This window comes from Lonchura striata, chromosome 3, assembly GCF_046129695.1.
Source record: "Lonchura striata isolate bLonStr1 chromosome 3, bLonStr1.mat, whole genome shotgun sequence".
NCBI lineage: Eukaryota > Metazoa > Chordata > Aves > Passeriformes > Estrildidae > Lonchura > Lonchura striata.
This window is the reverse complement of record NC_134605.1, coordinates 53,753,084-53,772,322: the sequence shown is the minus strand read 5'-3', so window position 1 is coordinate 53,772,322 and position 19,239 is coordinate 53,753,084. Positions and strand designations below refer to the sequence as shown.

The 19,239-nt window shown below is 38.6% G+C and overlaps 1 protein-coding gene across 4 annotated transcripts in view; it reads left to right on the top strand.

Moving 5' to 3' along the window:
- Positions 1-19,239, top strand: part of TULP4 (TUB like protein 4) — a 148,156-nt gene that overhangs the window by 79,925 nt on the left and 48,992 nt on the right. For all 4 annotated transcript variants that reach the window (XM_021540430.3, XM_021540432.3, XM_021540431.3 and 1 more), the window contains exons 3-4: positions 12,470-12,598; positions 12,907-13,068. In XM_021540430.3, coding sequence (XP_021396105.1) covers positions 12,470-12,598; positions 12,907-13,068 — 291 coding nt within the window. The remainder of the gene's footprint in view (positions 1-12,469; positions 12,599-12,906; positions 13,069-19,239) is intronic.

Sequence of the window (19,239 nt, the reverse complement as noted above, 5' to 3'; positions counted from 1 at the left end):
TTGGATTGCTTTCCATGCTTTAAAACTCTTTGAAAAGGAATAAAACTTACTTTAAAATCTGTAAATCATAAAGAAATTGAAATCATGCATAGAATGAAGGCAAGTGTTTTCTCCAGCCCTGTCTGAAGTAATGCTGTAGATAAGGGGTCAGTGTTTTCTGCTTTTGAGTTTGAATTCATTGGACTGTGACAGTCAAAGAGACTTGTTGGCAATGCTCTTCCTAATGCACCCAGGATGCCATTGGCCTTCTTGGGCACCAGGACCCACTGCTGGCTCATGGACAGCTTGTTGTCCTCCAGGACCCCCAGGTCCTTCTCTGCAGAGCTGCTTCCCAGCAGGTCAGCCCCCAGTCTGTGCTGGTGCCAAAGGTTATTCCTCCCCTGGGGCAGGGCACTGCATTTGCCTTTTCTGAACTTCAGGCAGTTCCTCTCTGCTCTCTTTCCAGCCCACCAAGGTCCTTCTGAAGGGCTGCACAGTCCTCTGGGCTATCAGCCCAGCTTTGATGTCAGTGAAATCTCCAAAGAGACATCTGTCCCTTCATCCAAGTCATTCATGAACAAGTTAAACAGCACTGGGCCCAGTATTGAACCTTGGGGGACACCACTAGTGACAAGTATCCAACTAGACCTCATGCCACTATTAATGACCCTAACAATGTATTTTAAACATTTAATATTCCATATGCTCCTTGACATGCAAGTGACTTGAGACAGAAAACATCTGCTGATTTGGCCTAGTGAAATTTTCTTAAGGATTTTACTGAAGGGGGGAAAAAAAGAACAGAAATGTTTGTACTTACTGCTTTTCCTCTTTTTTTTTTTTTTTTTTTTTTTTTTTCTTTTTTTTTTTTCTTTTTTGGGTGAAGCAAAGGATAAACTAGAGTATAAAAATTACTTTCAAGTGATGCAGTGCATATAAGTTAGCTGGCTGAGGCTCTTGAATACAGATCAGACAACTTCCATCTCTAGTCTGCGGTTCATGTACTAGTTGGGTTGTTAAAGATGGAATATTGTTGCTCAGTGGTCTCTGCAAGTCAGTTTTACCTCAGTTCCTTGAAAACTGCTTTCTGAACTACTATTGATTACTAAATGTAATCAATACATTTGTTAATATTTGCATTAGATGAGGTGTAATATTGTCCTTAGTTAGATATGTGTTACCTCTCACCCTTCCTGCCAGCACTCTAATAGTTTCACAGTGACCCTTATAGCACAGGGATTACGTTCCCAACCTATAGTTCACCCCTCTTCAGGCTAATACAGCAATTTTACAGTTCTGTAGAGGAAACCTTCCCTGCAGAGCCTGGTTTTTGCTTAAAAATTCCAAAGGCTTGATCATAACATGCAGTTCCAATAACATGGGGGTCAATTTTAGTTGAGACTTCTGTGTGCCACAGTGGTAAAGAGCAATAGCAGTGATTTGTGCTTTCTGGGGTTGTCCGCTTTGCCTGTTGCTATCCTTCTGTCCAAGTAACTAATTTAACCCTGTATTTATATCTCCCTTGTGTTCTCTGGAAAGTCAGGCAAGTGATATTATTTGTCACTCGGCCAGCTGCATCGTGATACAGTTTTTATTTCATAGAGAAATAGTAAATGTAGATTAAACTTCTTAAGAGAAGTTAACTCTGAAAACAGTCTGTGCAGAACTGCAGGCCAGCCAAAGCAAGGATAACATTTTGAAAATCTGCTATTTGGCATTTCTTAGAGTATGGCATTTCTTTATCTGGTATTCACATTGTCAGAAGTTTGTATCATATTATTGCAAATTAAGTGGGCCAGTGTGTCTCAAGCCTGAAACAGAGCTTCCACGGGGTTAATATATGTATGTATCTATATTAACAAAATAATTATTGGTAGGTATCTGTTGTCTTATTTATTCAAATATGCTACGCTTAATTTCTTGCATTTAAATATTGGGATTTTTACTTATTGTGTTGTTAATTTGTTTCTCCTCTTTATACCTTTCTGTCCTGAGAGGTGCAGGTGCTGAGTGGCTGTTTCTGTCCTTTCTGCATTCCCTGTTTTACAGACTGCTCCCTCCCTTACATTATCCTTCTTGGAAGTAGACAGTATTTAATTTTCCACTTTGTTTTGTATGACCATCTCAGCAATTACACAGTCCCTTCAATAGCTGTCCTAAATGCCACTAGCTGAACATTGTGTGAGTGACCCCACTGGGGCAGCCAGCAGATGGGGTTCAGGTGGTGGCCTTGTGCTGAAGTCAAAGCAGGTGTCCTACCTTTGCAAAATAACATGGTGGAATTTCCTCAATCTCACAAAAGGATTAAGGATGCGTGGTCTCCATGAGTCGCACAAAGACAGTCCAGGCAGTCCAGTAAAAATGTATACAGCTGCTTTCTTTTCTCAGTATCTGTGACTCATTCAAGATCACCAGTATTCCTCAGGTGGCCAGAAATGGTCTATAATGGCATGTAACTCACACAGAGGTCATATGAGTGGGCTTGATGATTGGGATAACAATAGTTGGGTATTTCAGATAGCAAAGTAGTCCCACTTCAGCAGTGAAGTGCCCAGCTGTACCATCTGTCTCAAATCCACCTTAATTACATTAGTGCACAGCTATTATCACCTGGGAGATTATAATAGATTTGAAGAGCTGATCTGTGCTTCTGCTGAAGTTTGGTTTATTTTTAGTTCCTTGTGTTTGAAAAAAATAATTAGGGTTAAATTATTGTAGCTCTTGGAGAAATAATCATGCTTGGACAACACTCTCTGACACTTTTTATGAATTTTAACGTCTTTTCTGTTTACATTGCTTGCAAAAATCAAGTTTTTACTTTATCTCTTAAGGAGTGAAGTTCATCTCCTTAGAGAGGGCTTGCACAAATTTTATGCTGCAGTCAGGTTCTATCTAAGACTTGTTTGGTGGACCTTTACAGTGATTTCATCTAAGCAAGTTCAAGCTAAATTATAGTCTAAGCTGTAAATTCATGAAGAGAGTCACTGACCAGCTTCTGATTATAAAATGTCCACCACAAATGCTAATGATGATGTTCAGAAGCCTGGAATAATGTTATTTAATTGTAGTGCTGTATGAGTTTGAATATCTGATGAGCAAAAAACGATCTGTCACCTTGGTATATTTGAGATAGACAGACTTAGTGTATTTGACAGGGGCAGATCCTCTGTGTCTGGTCGTGAAACACCATTATTTTTCTGGCACTTCTCAGAGTAGACTCCAGAAAGTGAAGAACTTGTATTACTTCTTTCCTCTTGTTAACTAGCACAGTTTTATATAACAGAATTTATATTGCATTTTTAAGAGTTTTCTTTTAAAATTTCCTAGTAGAGTTTTTTTTATTTCTTGAATATTTTTTGTGGTTAATATATGCATGTAAAGTTATAAAATTATATTTCACTATTATATGAACACTTGATGAGGAATTTTTAGCCACGGAATTGGGAAGATTGAGTATAAGGAAGAGTGTGTCATAGTGACTTCTCTGGCTTTTTCCAGCAATTGCCCTGGGGATATTCCTGAACAAGACACCATTTACAAGGTGGGAAATTCCACAAGGATGGAAGATAGTAAATGATTTCCTAAGTAGCTGCTGTTAGAAAGTTGAGTGGAGCTAGTTGATTCTGAGTTGGAATGGTTTTCAGTAGTGTTTATTGTTAACCTGTTTCCTCTATTCTGTTTTGTTGTTTTGTTGTTGGTTTCTTTTTTCTTTAATTTTTTGGTGGGTTTTTTTTTGGGAGGGGGGATATTTGGATATTTTTAAAAGGAAGAGAGACAAGAAAAGCCATAGATTCTTTTACAAGGTTTCTATATCTCTGCATCCAATATTTTTTCTCTATTTTTAGCCAGGAAAAAAAAATACAGTAAGTATTTTAAAACTGCTTTATGCTTGGAGTGTTTTGGTTGGATTTTTCCTTCCCTCAAAACTTCTAATAAAGATGTACATGAACTCTGAATTCATATAGCACTGATGAGGCATTGGTGGATGTCAGTGAGTGTTATTTTTGTTCTTAAAGCACGAGGTTCTTTTACAATAAGCTTCTCATACTCAGTCCAAAGTGAACATAAAATGTGGAGGTTTTTGAAATGGTCCTGATTTTTACCATCTGTAATGTAATTTTGTCAGATGTTAGTTAAATGCGCATTAGACTCATCTACTTTTAATTTTTTGTAGACTAAATACCAGAGATTTTTATTCTACTGTTTTTTTTTTTCTTGTGGGAAAATACTCCACCATAGGTGCTCAAACCCAAGAACTTCAGCTCATCACAGTTATTGCATGTATATTGTTTTAACAGGAATGAACCTTTCCTAATGGTGCTTGTCAGCGGTTTGCTGGAAAGATGGGGAACTATATTGTTCTTGGTCTTTTGATCTTATAGCAAAATGGTTATTCATCTTTAGCTAGAATAATTGTCTCTGCTTTCTTTATTACCATGTTTTATCTGTTTGGAAACTACAACAAAGCAAAATCTTTTTCTTACAGAGGAAGGTGATGAAAGTACTATTTTATCCTTTGCTTATCCTTCCCAACATTCAGTTTTGATTTATTTTTATTTAACTTGGACTTGCTCTTGTGTTTATAGGGAGTATGTATGGGCAATTAAACAGACAAATCTTACAGCCTACGTACAGGATGACCATTGACAAGAGACAGTGGTAGTAATGTGCATGCTATAAAGGAATTTGCCTCAATGGAACTGAGTGAGGCAAAACTTTAAAATTATTTTTCTTTGGAAACAGCTGTCTTTTCTGTGAAAGAGCTTTTGGGACTTGAGAATCCTTGGGAAGGGAAGGGAGTCAAAAGCACACCATAGACCTTCTCACTGTCACACTGTTGTCTGCAAGATGGGAGAAGAGCAGACCTCCATAAATTTCTCTTTCAAGATAGCTGCACGTAGTATGCAGCTATCTTGTGTGTATGGATTAAGTCTTAATTTTTTATGCCTTAATTATTTTCTGTCAGATTATAACCAACTATTTTCTTTAATAGCCCTTGAAGGAATAGTTAACAAACTTACTCAACTGAGAACCACTAGTTAGATACCAACATCTTCTCATCCATGTTAGATTCATATCACATGTTATTTTTCTCACATGCAACTTTCTGTTCTGACCTGTCAAATCTGCTGCTGCCCAAAATGGGATATATTTTGGATACACCTAATTTCTGTTGGTGTGGGGTTTTTTTTATGTCTCACAAAACTGTGGTTCTCTGAAATCACAATTAAATGTGGTGAGTCCAAAGTGAAAAGAGTCATTCCTTTAGAACTGTGAGTCACTTCATTCATAGGAGCATTATACTTCTTGTTTGGTACCTGTGAGGAGTCTTGGGCATGTTTTTCTCTGAAGTAGGCGATAACGTAACACATTTTGTGTTCTGTGAACAAATAAAATGGTTATGTGGCAAATCCTTGGGACTAATAGACATTGAGGAGGGTGTATTTCTTAAAATGAAGTGTATCACTTCAGGAGACTTGTAAAGCTTTAGAGCCTTTCATCTTGGCAGTTTACTATCAAAATGTATTCAGTGAGATCTTGACAGTCTAGGTATTTTTAAGACAACATCTTACACTAAAGGCATTCCTTCCTCAAAGCAGTTCTCTAAAGAGTTTTTTTTTTGGCCATTGTCTATTTGCCAAAATCACTTCCTAAAGCTTTTCAAGATCAGACTGGCATCCATTGGGGATTTGATGCCAACCATATGATACCTTTCAAAACTATATATATGTGGTGGGTTGGATGCCTACCTCAAGACATCTTTTAAAAATAGGTGTGTTTGTCATTCATCTGCAAAGCAAATAAACAAGACTGGCTGGGGAACATCAACATTCTTCCCAGTGGGTGAGCAACCAACCTGTTACTTGCAGAGGCTACCAGCCACTCACACACAGAGTCAGTGAGCACAGGGGAATGGATATCTCCCCTGCACGTCCTCAGAGGGTTGTGGCTGGTGAGCTGCACTCCTCCTACCTGGCCACTTCTCCTTCTGCAGCTGCACAGGTGATCCAAGTCTTTGTCAGCCTGGTGTGGCCCTGGGCATTATGAAAACAAACACTAAGGAGAAAGGGGGGAAAATTAGACCAAGTGCATCCAATAAAATGGCACAGACCTTCTGATGTATCCCTACACTGTACTTAACTTCAGAGCTTTACCTGAGTTGTTTGAGTTAGGAACTTGGAGTAGGATTTCACAGGAAAGGCACAGAGAAGTCTGTGGTCAGAAGAAGGTACAGGGCTGGATGTGGACCTTTCATCTCCATTAAAGTTAGCACTTTCTTGCTGGTCCAGCCTTACCTCTGATTTCATTTAGCACAAGGCTAAGTCCCCAAGTGACATGCTTAGCTTATTGACAATGTTATACCATGAAATCAGGTTGTAAGCTTAAAAAAACAAAAAAAAAAGAAACTCCTTTTCAAAGAGCGGAACAAGCGAGATGACAGCAGCTGCAGAATAATACACATCTTTCAATGAAAATGTAGGATCCTAGGGTAAAGGGTGTACTAGTGGCAGTGGAAAGCTGTGCTGGTGGCAGCAGCCAAACCCCCAGGGGCTGTGAGCAGCTGCTGTGCCACGGCGCAGGGCACCACTGACCAAAGCTTGCCCAAGGCATGGATAGGGATATTACATGATATCTGTCTCTCAGGTATCTGGAGGCTGCTCCAATCCTTCTAGGAGAGCTCACTTTCATTGTTTAGTCTAGAGAAACACAAAGAATTTGGAATTTTGGTGTTTTCTGTCTCTCAGAATTTTGCCATTCATTTACACCCTCTGTAACCTGCAGCCCCTGTTGTGAGATGGCAGTTTTTCTCAAGAAATGTAAATGCCTTTACAGATTTGCCATTCTTTAGCTGCAGCACGATGTTTGTTATTAATAGGAGTAGTTTCTTCTTAGTAATAATAATTTCTTGATGGTTCTCATACCTAGGAAGGTGACAGCTCCATATGCAAATGAGGCACTTCCATCCGGTTGTAATGTCACTGGAAACAAAAAGTCAGAGCTCTGCAGGTGTGGGAGAGATAGGGAGTGTATCATTAGGGAATGCAATAGAAGATGAGGAGGATAGGAAAGATGGGTGATGCCAGCTTGCTGTCTACCACATCGGCTGCTTTTTTGTCTGGTGTTATTAGTAGGAGAAATACTTGCTTGATGCTCTTTGCATGATTGAATTAGTTTGAATTGAGAGAATTAGCCTGATGTTATTGTAATGGCACAAAGTAAAGGTCATAAGTGAAGGAGAAAGTAAGTGCAATTGCAAACAATCTGCAGTGTGAGAAATTAGGAGAGGGAAAACTTAGATAACCTTTATTTTAAAAAGTACTAATATTTAAAAGACAGTTAAATGTTTCATTGAACTAAACATAAGCAGAACCATTTAGAACTAAATACAAGTTATAGGTAAAGTATAGTGAGAAGCAATAGTTCATTATCTACAACTCTACTGCTTATTCTAGGTGCCTGTTCTAACTTTCAAATTATATTTTAGTTACAAAAATTCACTATAGTTAACTAATTTCAGTTAGTTATTAGTGAATATACAAAGCTGGCAGAGGTTCCTCAAGGACTGATAGGGATGTGTATGCACATACCCATGTTATATGTATGTAATGTATGTACACATATGTGTATATACATGTAGCTGTATCTCTCTGTATAATGGAGGGAGAGGCACTGAAATACAGTAAGCATGTAAAGGTAATTTCTCTAGTTCTTGTACTTGAATGTTCCTTTTCTGTTCCCAATCTACACCTATCTTTTTCCTTTGATAGATATACTTACAGATTTTTTTTCAGCTCTGTGGCCATTAATAAACTGTAATGTCTGCCAGTGTGTTGCTCCTACTGTATGCACATATTTATCCTTAGTTGTAATCATGAGTAAAGATCAATGTATTTATTAGGGTCTTGGATAACGGGACTACTTGATAAAGCAAATAGGTGATGCTCAGTGACTCCAGGTAGATTGTCCAATCCCTTTTGTCAGTGATTTTTCCAACTTTTATGTGTTCCTTTAAAAAGTTGAGTACTTTCCTAAAAGCTTAGGATTGGAAGAAGCCTTTGGATAGACTGAGTTCTGTACTCTGCTGCTGTAGGCAACAGCCTGATCTCCTTTGTGATTCTGTCCTGGGAACATTTAGGTCTCGTGCTGTTACTGTTTGGAAGGTGGAACTATTTCAATAACTTTCAATAGCATTAGAAATAAAGTATGATTTATCTAGGGAGGGAAAGGCCAGCTATTCCCTATGCTCAATGGAGTTATAATGCATCACGTCCTGTGCACCATGCAAAGATGTCAATTTCACTTGTAATTGCAGAAATGTTCATCCTGAATACAGGAATGTGGCTCTTTGGGTGTAGCAAATTGGGCAGCAATCAAACACTGGCATGGAGTATTCTCTGCTCTCTATTGCTGTGGGAATCCATCTGCAAGCACATATCCATAGCATATGTGAAAATGAATGCTGGAGAAGACCTCTATCTTTAGAGCATATGCTTCTCCCCAGTAAAATGAATAGAGGATCAGAGATTTAAAAAATGAGTCACTGTGACTCACTACAGTATATCCATAATAAAATCTATCTAAATTTGGTAAGGAACTCTAGGAACTAATTGCCCTAGTTACTTACCCCTTTTATTTTTTTTTTTAGATGTTTTTCCCTTGCTCCTCTAGCAATTACGTACTGTATGTACAGAAATAAGATTTCAGTAATGACTGTTGTGTGGTATTCTAGATTAAGGACTTCTGCTCCTGCAAAACTGATTGGTGTAATATTTTCTATTATCTCCTTCAAAAACTGCAATGAAATTAGCAATAACAAAAGCTCTCCAAATGCTTTGGATTTTAGTGGTCTTATATTGTGTTAGAAAATGTGAAAAAATTATTTAAAATGTCAATAGCATATAATAAATTTAGATTATCAAACCTGGTTTCTATTGGGAAGAGATCACATTTATTATAAGTCACACATTTTCTACTCTGAAATTACAGTTACTCAAAATTTCTAATCTAAAATCTTAACTAGATAATAACATTGTTAGCAGCATTAAAGTATGCAGTCAGTTCTTTGGTAGAGTTTCTAGCACATTTAGGATTAATTAAATTTAATTCCTAAACATCAAGTTGGCAATTAAACCAGAGGTGTTGAAGGTCCTGAATGCTGAACTTTTAAAACAAATTTTTGCCACTATTCCTTGTATAAAAAGGAGCTCAAAGAAAACATAAGACTGACTCAAAAGCTCACAGCTTTGTGGAAAGCATCCTGTTTAGGGGCAGATTTTTGGCCTTTACATTGTGCTTAATAAATATCTCGGGCCAAGTTTTATTCATGAAAGATCCTATCCTGTGTAAGAGAGTGGTTTAGAAGCTGATTAATACCTGTGATACATTTTTTTTCAAGAATAGAACGACCAAAATTTGTTTTTTTTATAGAATTAAAAAAACCCACAACCAACCAAAAAACAAACAAAAATAATTAGACAATATAGAAAGGCTGTGTGGGCCACAAATGGTCTGCAGACAACTTATTTTTGTGTACCAGCATTCTCGCTCTTTTGAGTACAAGATAAAACAGTTCAGACTTTCAATACCTGTGTGAAGATGCTAAGTAGAAAGCAGAGGACCATAAAGGCAGAAGTAAAAATAGGTCCTCTGTGACTTGAAGATGTCAGTGAAAGTAATATCTTTGCATTTATGGGTTAGTAGTAAAATTCCTCTTTGTAGAGGGGTAATACAAGCTTATGCGTTATTTAAATGTGCTATCAATGGGACATGTTTTCATATGCTTTACATTTGAGCCAACATAAAAGCCAAAAGTCATCTTAATACTTAGGGCAATCCTTCCTTTCTATATCTCTTCTTCAGCACGCTAAGTGTCTAAAATGAAATTGGAAATACTCAAAGCAGTTGTGGACTCAGCACCTGTAGTCAGATGTTAAATGTAAATTACAGCATCATCTTTAAAATGACCTCATAAAATAACATTTGCTGTGTGCTTAAATGAGTTGAATTTTCAGATTACAAATTTGCTTCCTTATGAGGCTGTTATCAGAAGGCATAGAAAAATCATTGTCTCACTTTCATTTCTCATTATAAAGCAATAAGTTTATTTTAGAAGTTACTAATTTGTATCTAATTGAGATGGATGGAGGCTCTAGTTTATCTTGTTTACATTCAAATGTAGTCTTGGATGTTTTAGCAAGTCTAAACAAAAGACAGAATCTGAATGAAAATTTTCAAGTTTTAACAAGATTCTTATTTAAAATAGAAAAGAAAGAAAACACAACAAAGTAACTGCTGTCACTTTGCCCATAATTCATGTTGCAAAGTCAGCTTGTGTGTCTAATCTATAAAATGGTGTGTTTACCTCAAATCTCTGCCAGACTGAACAGGGCAATTTTAAGACAGGTAGTAGCATTCTTAGTGGTGTTAGCTAAAGCATTCACGTTATTTGAACAACTAGTTCTCTTTCTTTTCCTAAATTCTGTCTAGAAATTCATTCTGGTATGATGCAAACTTCATTTGGTATGATCTGTGAAACATGAGCAGTATCTAAGTGTTTAAAAATTGATGTTTTAGGGCTGATAAGTGCCTTCCACTCTTTAATGGTCATCATTAGCCTCAGCAGCTCCCAGCTTTTGAAGATGAAGATTTTTTCAATGTTATCCTTGATTTTTTTCCTTCACTTCTTTCATAATACTGTTAGGCGTTGCTGGCAAGCACACTTACTTCATTGTTGCATTTTGCCTCAGGGTGAATGAAATTATGGCTCTGTGCATTTGATTTATACCAAAATGAAAACAAAATTTTGACAAATCTGTACTATTCTTGTTTAGGTGGAAGGGACAGAGTGAAATCTCCAACAAAATGCATCTCCTTGCATTGCTATAATGGAATATTTTATTTACTGCTCTTCCAACATAAGATTTTTTTTTTTAAAAAGCTGATATAATCCATCTAGGGGCATTGTATAATTTGCCCAACTGGAAACGGGACTGGTGACTTAGAGTGCAGCTGCAAGGTTATATTAAGTAGAAGCCAGTGTTTTTCTGCAGAATCTCAAATGGGATTCTTCTAAGCTGTGTAACAACAGAGGGGTGATTGTCATACTTGCTTCTCCCCATAAGCTTTGCATATGAACGAATAAATGGTTTTCCTGTGATTGTTTAATTGTTCAAGGGTTGATGCTTCAGGCTGGTGAGCTCCACTGATAAACATGTTCTTAAGCTGTGACCTTGACACTCCGAATAAGTGTAACATCATCCCTCAGCTGTCAAGTTTAGGTTTTAGGTATGCATATTTATATACCAAATAGTTCTGGAAACGACTGCTGATTTCTTTATGAAGTGGGAAGGGTCTGCCTACTCATCTTGGGACTGGAATCTTTAGGAGGATCAGTCTATCTCTTTAAACAGCAAAATATATTTCATGGAAAATTTTGCCTACCGCTTTTAGAAGATTAATTATTTATTTTGTTTTATGAAAAAGTGTCATTACAGCTGGATGTTTATTAAGTAGTTGAAATAACACTCTACTAATTGAGTATTTAATATGTGTTTACTTTGTTTGCATACTTTCTGTCTCAGTAAAATAGCTAGGGGGGAATTTATTTGTGTGTGAATGTAAGTGTCCCATATATATCTGCATGTTTTTGAAATAAAACTAATTTGGAAAAAATGTTTTTTTGAGAAAAAAACTAATTAGAAAAAATGTTTTTTAAGAAAAAGTCACTAACAGAAGGTAAATTGTTTTATTGCTAATTTTTGCTTCAGGCACTAGGATGACATGCTTTTTCAGTTTTATACTGAGGTCTCGAGAGATACTGTATTTGTTAAATTGGTATTAATTAAAAATGAGAGAGCAATTTGGTCAGTTTAGACTTGATTAGAATCTCCAGAAAACCTCAGATAGCTCTAATGTGGAGAGAAGAATCTAAAGCTGCTTTGTATTCCTTTTGCATTCACTAGCAAAGCAACTTTCCTATGAAATTTCTATTTTTTAATAATTTGAAACTCTCAGGGGTCATTTTGAATATGAGTATTCAATCTGAGTATTTAAATTGTGTGCAGAGCAGGCCGCTTTATTTGAAGTCAGCAAGAGGTGATGATTTGATGAGGAGTCTGACAGTCTCTGAAATTACAGTGGGGGAATAATTTGAGGGAGTGTTGGATAATCTGTGCAGGGCTTCCTGTTTGCAGCTTCTGTAATGAAGTTCTGTGTTCCAGTGTTCCCTGTGATTTTACTGAAAGTGTGCAATGCCTTCCAAAAAGGCCTGACGGTGAGAGATTGTGCATTTCCTGACAACTGTGGCAAAATAATTCCAGCTGTTCTTGAGAGGCACCTAATGCTGGGCCAAAAATTGCCATTTTGTGTGTCTTTATGGTTTAAATGCAGTGATATTTATTTGGCAGTGTTGTTTAACTGGTTCTTGTTGAATAGCTGTTAGCACAACATGCAGTTTCGGTAATGCTGTTTTTGTTTGTAATCTTTTAAGGTTGTGCTGGTGAGATGGAATGAACCATTCCAGAAATTAGCAACCTGCGATGCAGATGGAGGAATATTTGTTTGGATACAATATGAAGGCAGATGGTCTGTGGAGCTTGTGAACGATCGTGGGGCACAGGTTGGTATGCATGTTTTCTCTGCAGTCAAGAGTGACCAGGTCTTGAGAGGCCAAATGAAGAGGACAAGGAATGAGACTTTTTACCTTTCAAAAAGCACAGGAGAAAATGAAACATTTCTTTATTGAAAGGAACGTGCAAGAATTGTCACAAAGGCACTTGACAGGCTTTCTCCATTATGCATGACATCAGAGCTTCAGCTGGGCTAATAGTTGGCCTGCCTCATTCTGTGCCCTGCTGCCTTTTATTAAAATAGCAGAAAAATCCTACATGGTTGATACATCTCTTTTCTTGTCTTTGATATATTAAGGTAAGCGACTTTACATGGAGCCATGATGGGACTCAGGCACTTATCTCCTATAGAGATGGATTTGTGCTGGTCGGTTCAGTCAGTGGACAAAGACACTGGTCTTCAGAAATAAACTTGGAGAGTCAGATCACGTGTGGCATATGGACTCCAGATGACCAACAGGTAATGAAAATGGGGCATTTAGGAGTGTCAGTTGGGTTGCATTGGTATGCTATAGAATACACTTCTTAAAAAGTTACCAAGTAAAATGGTCTCGTGATAATGTCAGTTTCCATCAAAACTGCTGCTCCCACTGAGAATGAAAATTTTGTTAATCCTGTTGTTCTTATAAGGCAAACATGATAGTGTATCAAGTTCCCTGTCATCACTTTTCACCCTGATACACACACAGTCTTACTCCAAGTTAGTTGTTTGAGACAGGAATATGTTAATTGACCTTTAATTTGTTGTTACAGCTATCTTATAAATGCATTTGAGCAGAGATACAGCCTGGACTATTAAACATCTGACTGGTCATTTCTGTATGGATTTTTCCAGTCTACACAGGCAACAAAAGCAGCTCCAGCAGCACATATGGTTATGTTTTGCATTCACATAAGCAAATATATGTAATTGAGTGTTGAAGAGATGTCTCAACGTGTCGGAACCCAGGACATCCCTCTGGCTGCCCTGGCTGTCTGGAGACCCTGGCAGGGGCCTCAGAGACCTTGGCATGAAGTCAAAACTCTTGTGGCTTCCATTTTAGCCCGTGGAAAAAACTGCCAACTTTATGTGAGGAATTCCAAGACACAAGTGTTTGAGTAGTGTGCTAGTTGAATTAACAAAGAGTGAAAAAGTAGAATTTTGGGGCTTTTTAGAATGGGGTTCAAGGAGACAAGATGGAGGGATTTGGGCGTGTCCTGACTTTCTCCTCTTCTTGCCCTCCATGTCTTGCTGTGATGGTGATACTTTTCTATTGGTTTAAGGTAGAGACACGCTCTCTAACATAAATGATAGATATTGGCACATTATTGTAAACATAGTACATGTAGTTTTTGGTATAAAATGTAAACACCGCCCTAGAGGGCAGACAGAATGCCATGGGTGACTTGCTAGATGGAGCTCAGCAGATCAGAGAAAAAATGTTATAGGTAAGAAAAAAATAAACAACCTTGAGAAGTCAACCCTACACATTCAGACTTCTTCTTTGGCTGCACAGGCTGGGAAACAAGGACTTTTACATTCTCAGGGTCACCTTGACACCCAGACTCCAAGATCAACCTTATGCAAATAAAATTTAAAAGAATAAGATTTGCTGAGCTTTGAAAAAGCCATTTTAAAAAAATCTTCTCTACCATTTTTCTGCAGAATTATACAATACTGGACACAGCAGCATTTCCAGCATGGCTGTAGCTGGGGTGCTGGTTTCATTTGCAGGATTTACACTGTCCCTTGCTTTTCACTGCAGAGCTGACTGGATTGGTGTTTCTTTCCAGATGCTTGCTGTCATTGTGGTTGTGTATGTGTGTATAATTTAGTGCTGAAGGAAATTATGGTCATAGAATAGTGCAAAGAGAAACCCTGCTAGGATCACAGCTGGATTGTTTTCCTTCCTTCATTTTGTACCATCATGGAAAGATTCTGCTACAAGGCTCAAGGTACCACTCAATTTAGACTACTATAAATTCATCCAAGGTAGAGTTATTTTGGGAATTGCTAGTGGAATATAATAACACTAATAATATACATTTCTGCAGCAGCATCTAATAATTTTAGAGTGCTCTGCATAGAATAATGAATTAATTATTGCAAAACTGCTTTTTAAAGCCAGGGAGCCTGCATGCCTCTTTTTGAATCTAGGGAAATGCAAATCTTGACAATAAATAATTTACTTGAGATCAAGAGGAAGAGACAAGCAGCAGAAGTAGGAGGGGAAGCTAAGATCTAATAGCTCTCAGTCCTATGTTTTAAACATGAGGCTACCCCATTTATGTGATGCTCAGTTTTTGCTACTGTATTTGGAAATATCTTCACTTGAGTGTTTAATTTGGAGTGGCTGACTGCCTTTAATTCAGTTTAGCCAATATGTTTGTGCTTTCTAATCTGGATGCTCCATAAGTGGTTATTCCAGGAGACAAACACTTGTTTAGCATCCAGATAAATGCTTTCGAACATAATGGCCAATTCCAGCTATGTGAAAATGACTTGCTTAACTTACAGACTCTGCTGCTGACAAACTCCCTGAAATAGAGACCCAAACCAGCCTCGAGTTTGATGTTGCTCTGTACAGTTCTCCCTAACTGTGTGGTTTGCAGGGGTTGTGTCTAAATGATGATAGATCTTTGTCCTATTCTCTGGAGCTGGTGGAAAGAAGCGATGTTCTAAAATATATTTAGATGTACTTGCCTCTGGAGGCACGAGGAAACATGAATCACAGAGGTGCTGGGTGAGAGACTATGCTCAGTTAAAATTAAAAATAGCAAACAGGGGGGAAGGACGTTGCATACATTACACATAAATAAGTGTTTGTGGAAATGGATACCCTTACTAGCTTATTGCCTTACCCAAATTTTCTCCTGACTGGTATGTGTGCAAATGAGAACAGAATACTATTCTAGTCTAGAGTAGCTTCAGCATCTTCCCTATTGTTTAATGTACTCTGCTTGTCAGTACAGTGACTGAAAGATAAATGTTGATATTTAAATTTAGATTTTTCTACTGTTCTTTGTGTTACACTTCTAGCACCTTGAAGGTTGCTAGTGAAAGTATTATATTCCACAGTCCCATGACCTTTAACACAATTATCTTTAAAATTTACATTTCCAGGGGGATTATATTGTTCAGGATCAATTTTCTATTGTCCTGATAAACTTGTTCAGTGTAGTATGTCTGTTCGCTTCACTCTTCGGTTCTCTTGACTTTCTCCTTCACTCCCTTATGCATGCATCCTGGTGGTTTCTCCCATCTCCTCCATCTTTTCTCCTGTATATTCAGCACTAGTAGGCTGACACCTCTGTCACTCCTTGCTATGGATGGCTCTGTGGCATCTCTGCAAGAGGAGGGTAATTTCCTACCATATCCTTTCTGTTGGAGACAAGGAAAGGTTGGAGCTGCAATATTGGCACCATCTTTTTGCTTGACAGTGTGTGTGGACTCTGGGTTTGTGTTGTTACTGTGCTTGAAGTAAAGCACCTTTGAGGTAGTGGCTAATCTGTAGAGATGGGATGAGAACTAGAGAGGTGGCCAGGGCGGACTACAGTCCTGCTGAAATTGAGCATATAATTGTATCTTTTAACTGATATGGTACATACTCTGCCCTGATTGAGCTGTCAGCTGATTTTATTAATACTAGCTAAAATTGTTCTGCATTTTCTTTTAGGAAGAGAGTGTTACCATTCTTCTTGTGGCTCAGTTGTTTTTCAGGTTTTTTGAGCTCTCCTTGTTTGTCAGGGACAAACTTATTTTGAGTCACATGGTTGACTGCAGTGCTTTTTTTCAGCATCATCTCTCTCAGATGAACTTCTCATGAAGGTCATTGGCAAATTTCTGCTGTAGTTCACACCCAGATCTTGAGTATGGACTTGGAGCTGTGGGTTTCTTTGGCTAATTCAGTACATAGGCCTTTTGAATGTGGTTCTGCATGTTCATTTTGGAGGACTAGAAGTCAGTTTTCTCACCTCACTGTGTGTCTGTAGGTCCACTCATTCAGGCATTTCCTCCTCCTGTACCCTATAACCAGAGCACACATCTAGCCAAGACACGGCCCCACTGCCTGTGCTGTCTGACTCTCAGGCAGAGTTCCATACTTGGATGGGATTACTCAGGAGTGGGACTTTCCTTGCAGTTTTTAAATTGTTTTTTCAGGGCAACAAGAGGCTGTAGGAGTCATGTGGAATATTTTTCTGGTGAGCAGGCTTACCAGATCATGTAGGATCACAATCATGTAGGGATGAAAAGTATATTTGAAATGAAAAATAAATTTGAAATATCAGAGAATGATGTGTCTTGAGACAGTTCTGTGGCATTTTTCTATGCTTGTTTTCTAAGAGGGAGTGTACATAGCAAGCAGATTGAGGACTTTATAAGTGAGAAAATCATGACTTTTGTCTAACCAAAGGGTTTATTTATAATTAAAGAAGCAATGTCAATAAGTAATTGAGGATTTTTCCTAAACCCACAAGTTGTACAAAACATTTTTCCAGTGCTTTTTCTCCCTTCCTGTGTGTTTGCTGAGCTTGCAGTGACATTTTTTCTGTCAACTTCCCTGCCCTCAGGGCCACTCTTTCCCTCTTTTTCTCCCTATACTTTACCCATTAAAGAGATTATCTCTCTTCATGATGGAGAAAGACAGTGTCAGAGAACTGGGTGAGAACTCTAGAGGATTATCCCTTTGTTTATAGCAATATAGTGTAACTCCTTGAACTTCCCTGGGCTTGTTGCTGTTTCTGTGTGTGAAAAGGGAAATCATTCTCCAACAGAGGAAACCCTCAATGAAAATGAGTTAATGTATTTTAATTCCTGGGTATCCCAGGAGGTGCTAGTAACCTATATTTGTTCCCTGCATCTCTGCTACTACAAATTATTAGGCTTTTCTGACAGCTGTAAGGGCCCATTTCTGGTTTCCCCCCCGCTCCCATTTTTCTGTTGTAAGCTTTTATTTCTGGAAATTCAGGGACTGGACAGGATTCTGGCTAGAAAATGACAGGTATATATATACATGCAGGTATATGTGAACTTAGCCAGCATGCTTCCTTCTGTTTGCTTTGAAAATAAGTATATAAACAGGTAGGCTAATTTGATTTACATCCTGCTGGGTACAACATTAACTGTTGTTCATGGCCCCATTGCAATGCAACATTCACCAGTACAAAAATGAGTAAATACAGGCCCCAAGGTTCAGCCTCTTGTGTGCCTAATCAGACAAAATGAGAGTCTTGGTGAAACAGGAAAGCAGCGGCGTGTTAGGAACAGATACCCTGTGCACTGAAGGGTCCTGTAATGCCCTGGAAGAGAACAGTGAGACCCGCAGCAGATGAATTGTGTGGTATCAAACACAACGCAGGGTGCAGGAGCTCTGTATGTTGTTTTTTTCAAAGTCTCTTGAAGCTTGCAGTAGCTGTGCAGGGAGGCAGTTTCTAGGCTGCTACTCACTCCTGCTCCCAGCACTTGCCATCCTATTCCCATGGCAACCACAGAGATGCTTCAGCATCTTTTTTCCGTGACAGGCAGGAGGCAGGACAGGCTTCAGCTCCTTCCCCCTGCCTGCAGTGCATCAGGGTGGAGCCAGAAGGGAGCTCCAGGTGAAGCAGGGGGTGGGTGTTGTTCCTGGGCCAGCAGTGGTGGCATCCCTGTGCTGGCACAGCACACGGTGCCAGGCGTGTCCCTGCACAGGATCAGCTCCGTGCTGTGCCCAGCGCCTGCCGGGGGCAGCCACGGCTCTCAGGGGTTGTAGGAGCTGATTAACAAGAGGTGCTGTCAAATGGTCACCGGTGGCATCAGGGTTTTCATGAGCTTCTCTCTCAGAGTTCTTGAGTTTGGTATGGCTTTAGTCCTTGGCAGGAATTTTACCTAATAAATTCCCTTTAGTACAGTCTGCTTATGGATCCTCTATTTTCATCTGTGAACTATGATTTGCAGTTGCTACTACATTTTCAAGGAAATGGTGTTCTGAGCAGCTCCTAAGCTGAAAGTAAGGATAGTAGCCTTACCTAGCTTTCAGAACACAGCTTAAAACCATAGAATTTATAAGTGTTTGAAAATGTTGCATCTGTTTGGGCTTTGCTGTTGCCTTCTCACCTACATCTGCATTTTCCTGTGGCTCTGAAACGAGATGTTTGTGCTTCCACTCACCCTCCTGTTTTGGTTTTATTCAGGTACTGTAGCACACATTTAATTTGGGCAGTCCTTGCTTATGGTAGTCACACTGGTTAAGTTTAATTATTCTCAGACATCTGGAGTTGTGTAATAAAAATCTTGAAGATGGCCTGCTAATGAGTTGACAGGATGATGAAAGGGAGCTACAAAGGGGCAACTGGGGCAGTATGGGGAAGGTAGCTATTTACTGTAATTACTATGAATGAAGAGAAGGAAGGACAAAACAAAAAAGGTTACAACTTGTAAAATTTGAAAATGTAAGCAATTTTTTTAGACTTTATTAAAATAATTATTGTTCCTATTAAGAATTTATGGGTTCACATAAAGGAGCCTTAAAGAGGCCAGGGAATAATTGTATTTTTGTGTCTTAACATATAAAAAGGCATTGTTTTCTCCCCGCACTTCTGGATGTAGAGGCTACCAAGTGATGATTACAATGACTTGGGCCACTCAAAATTGCACTGTAAGATACAGTCGTTG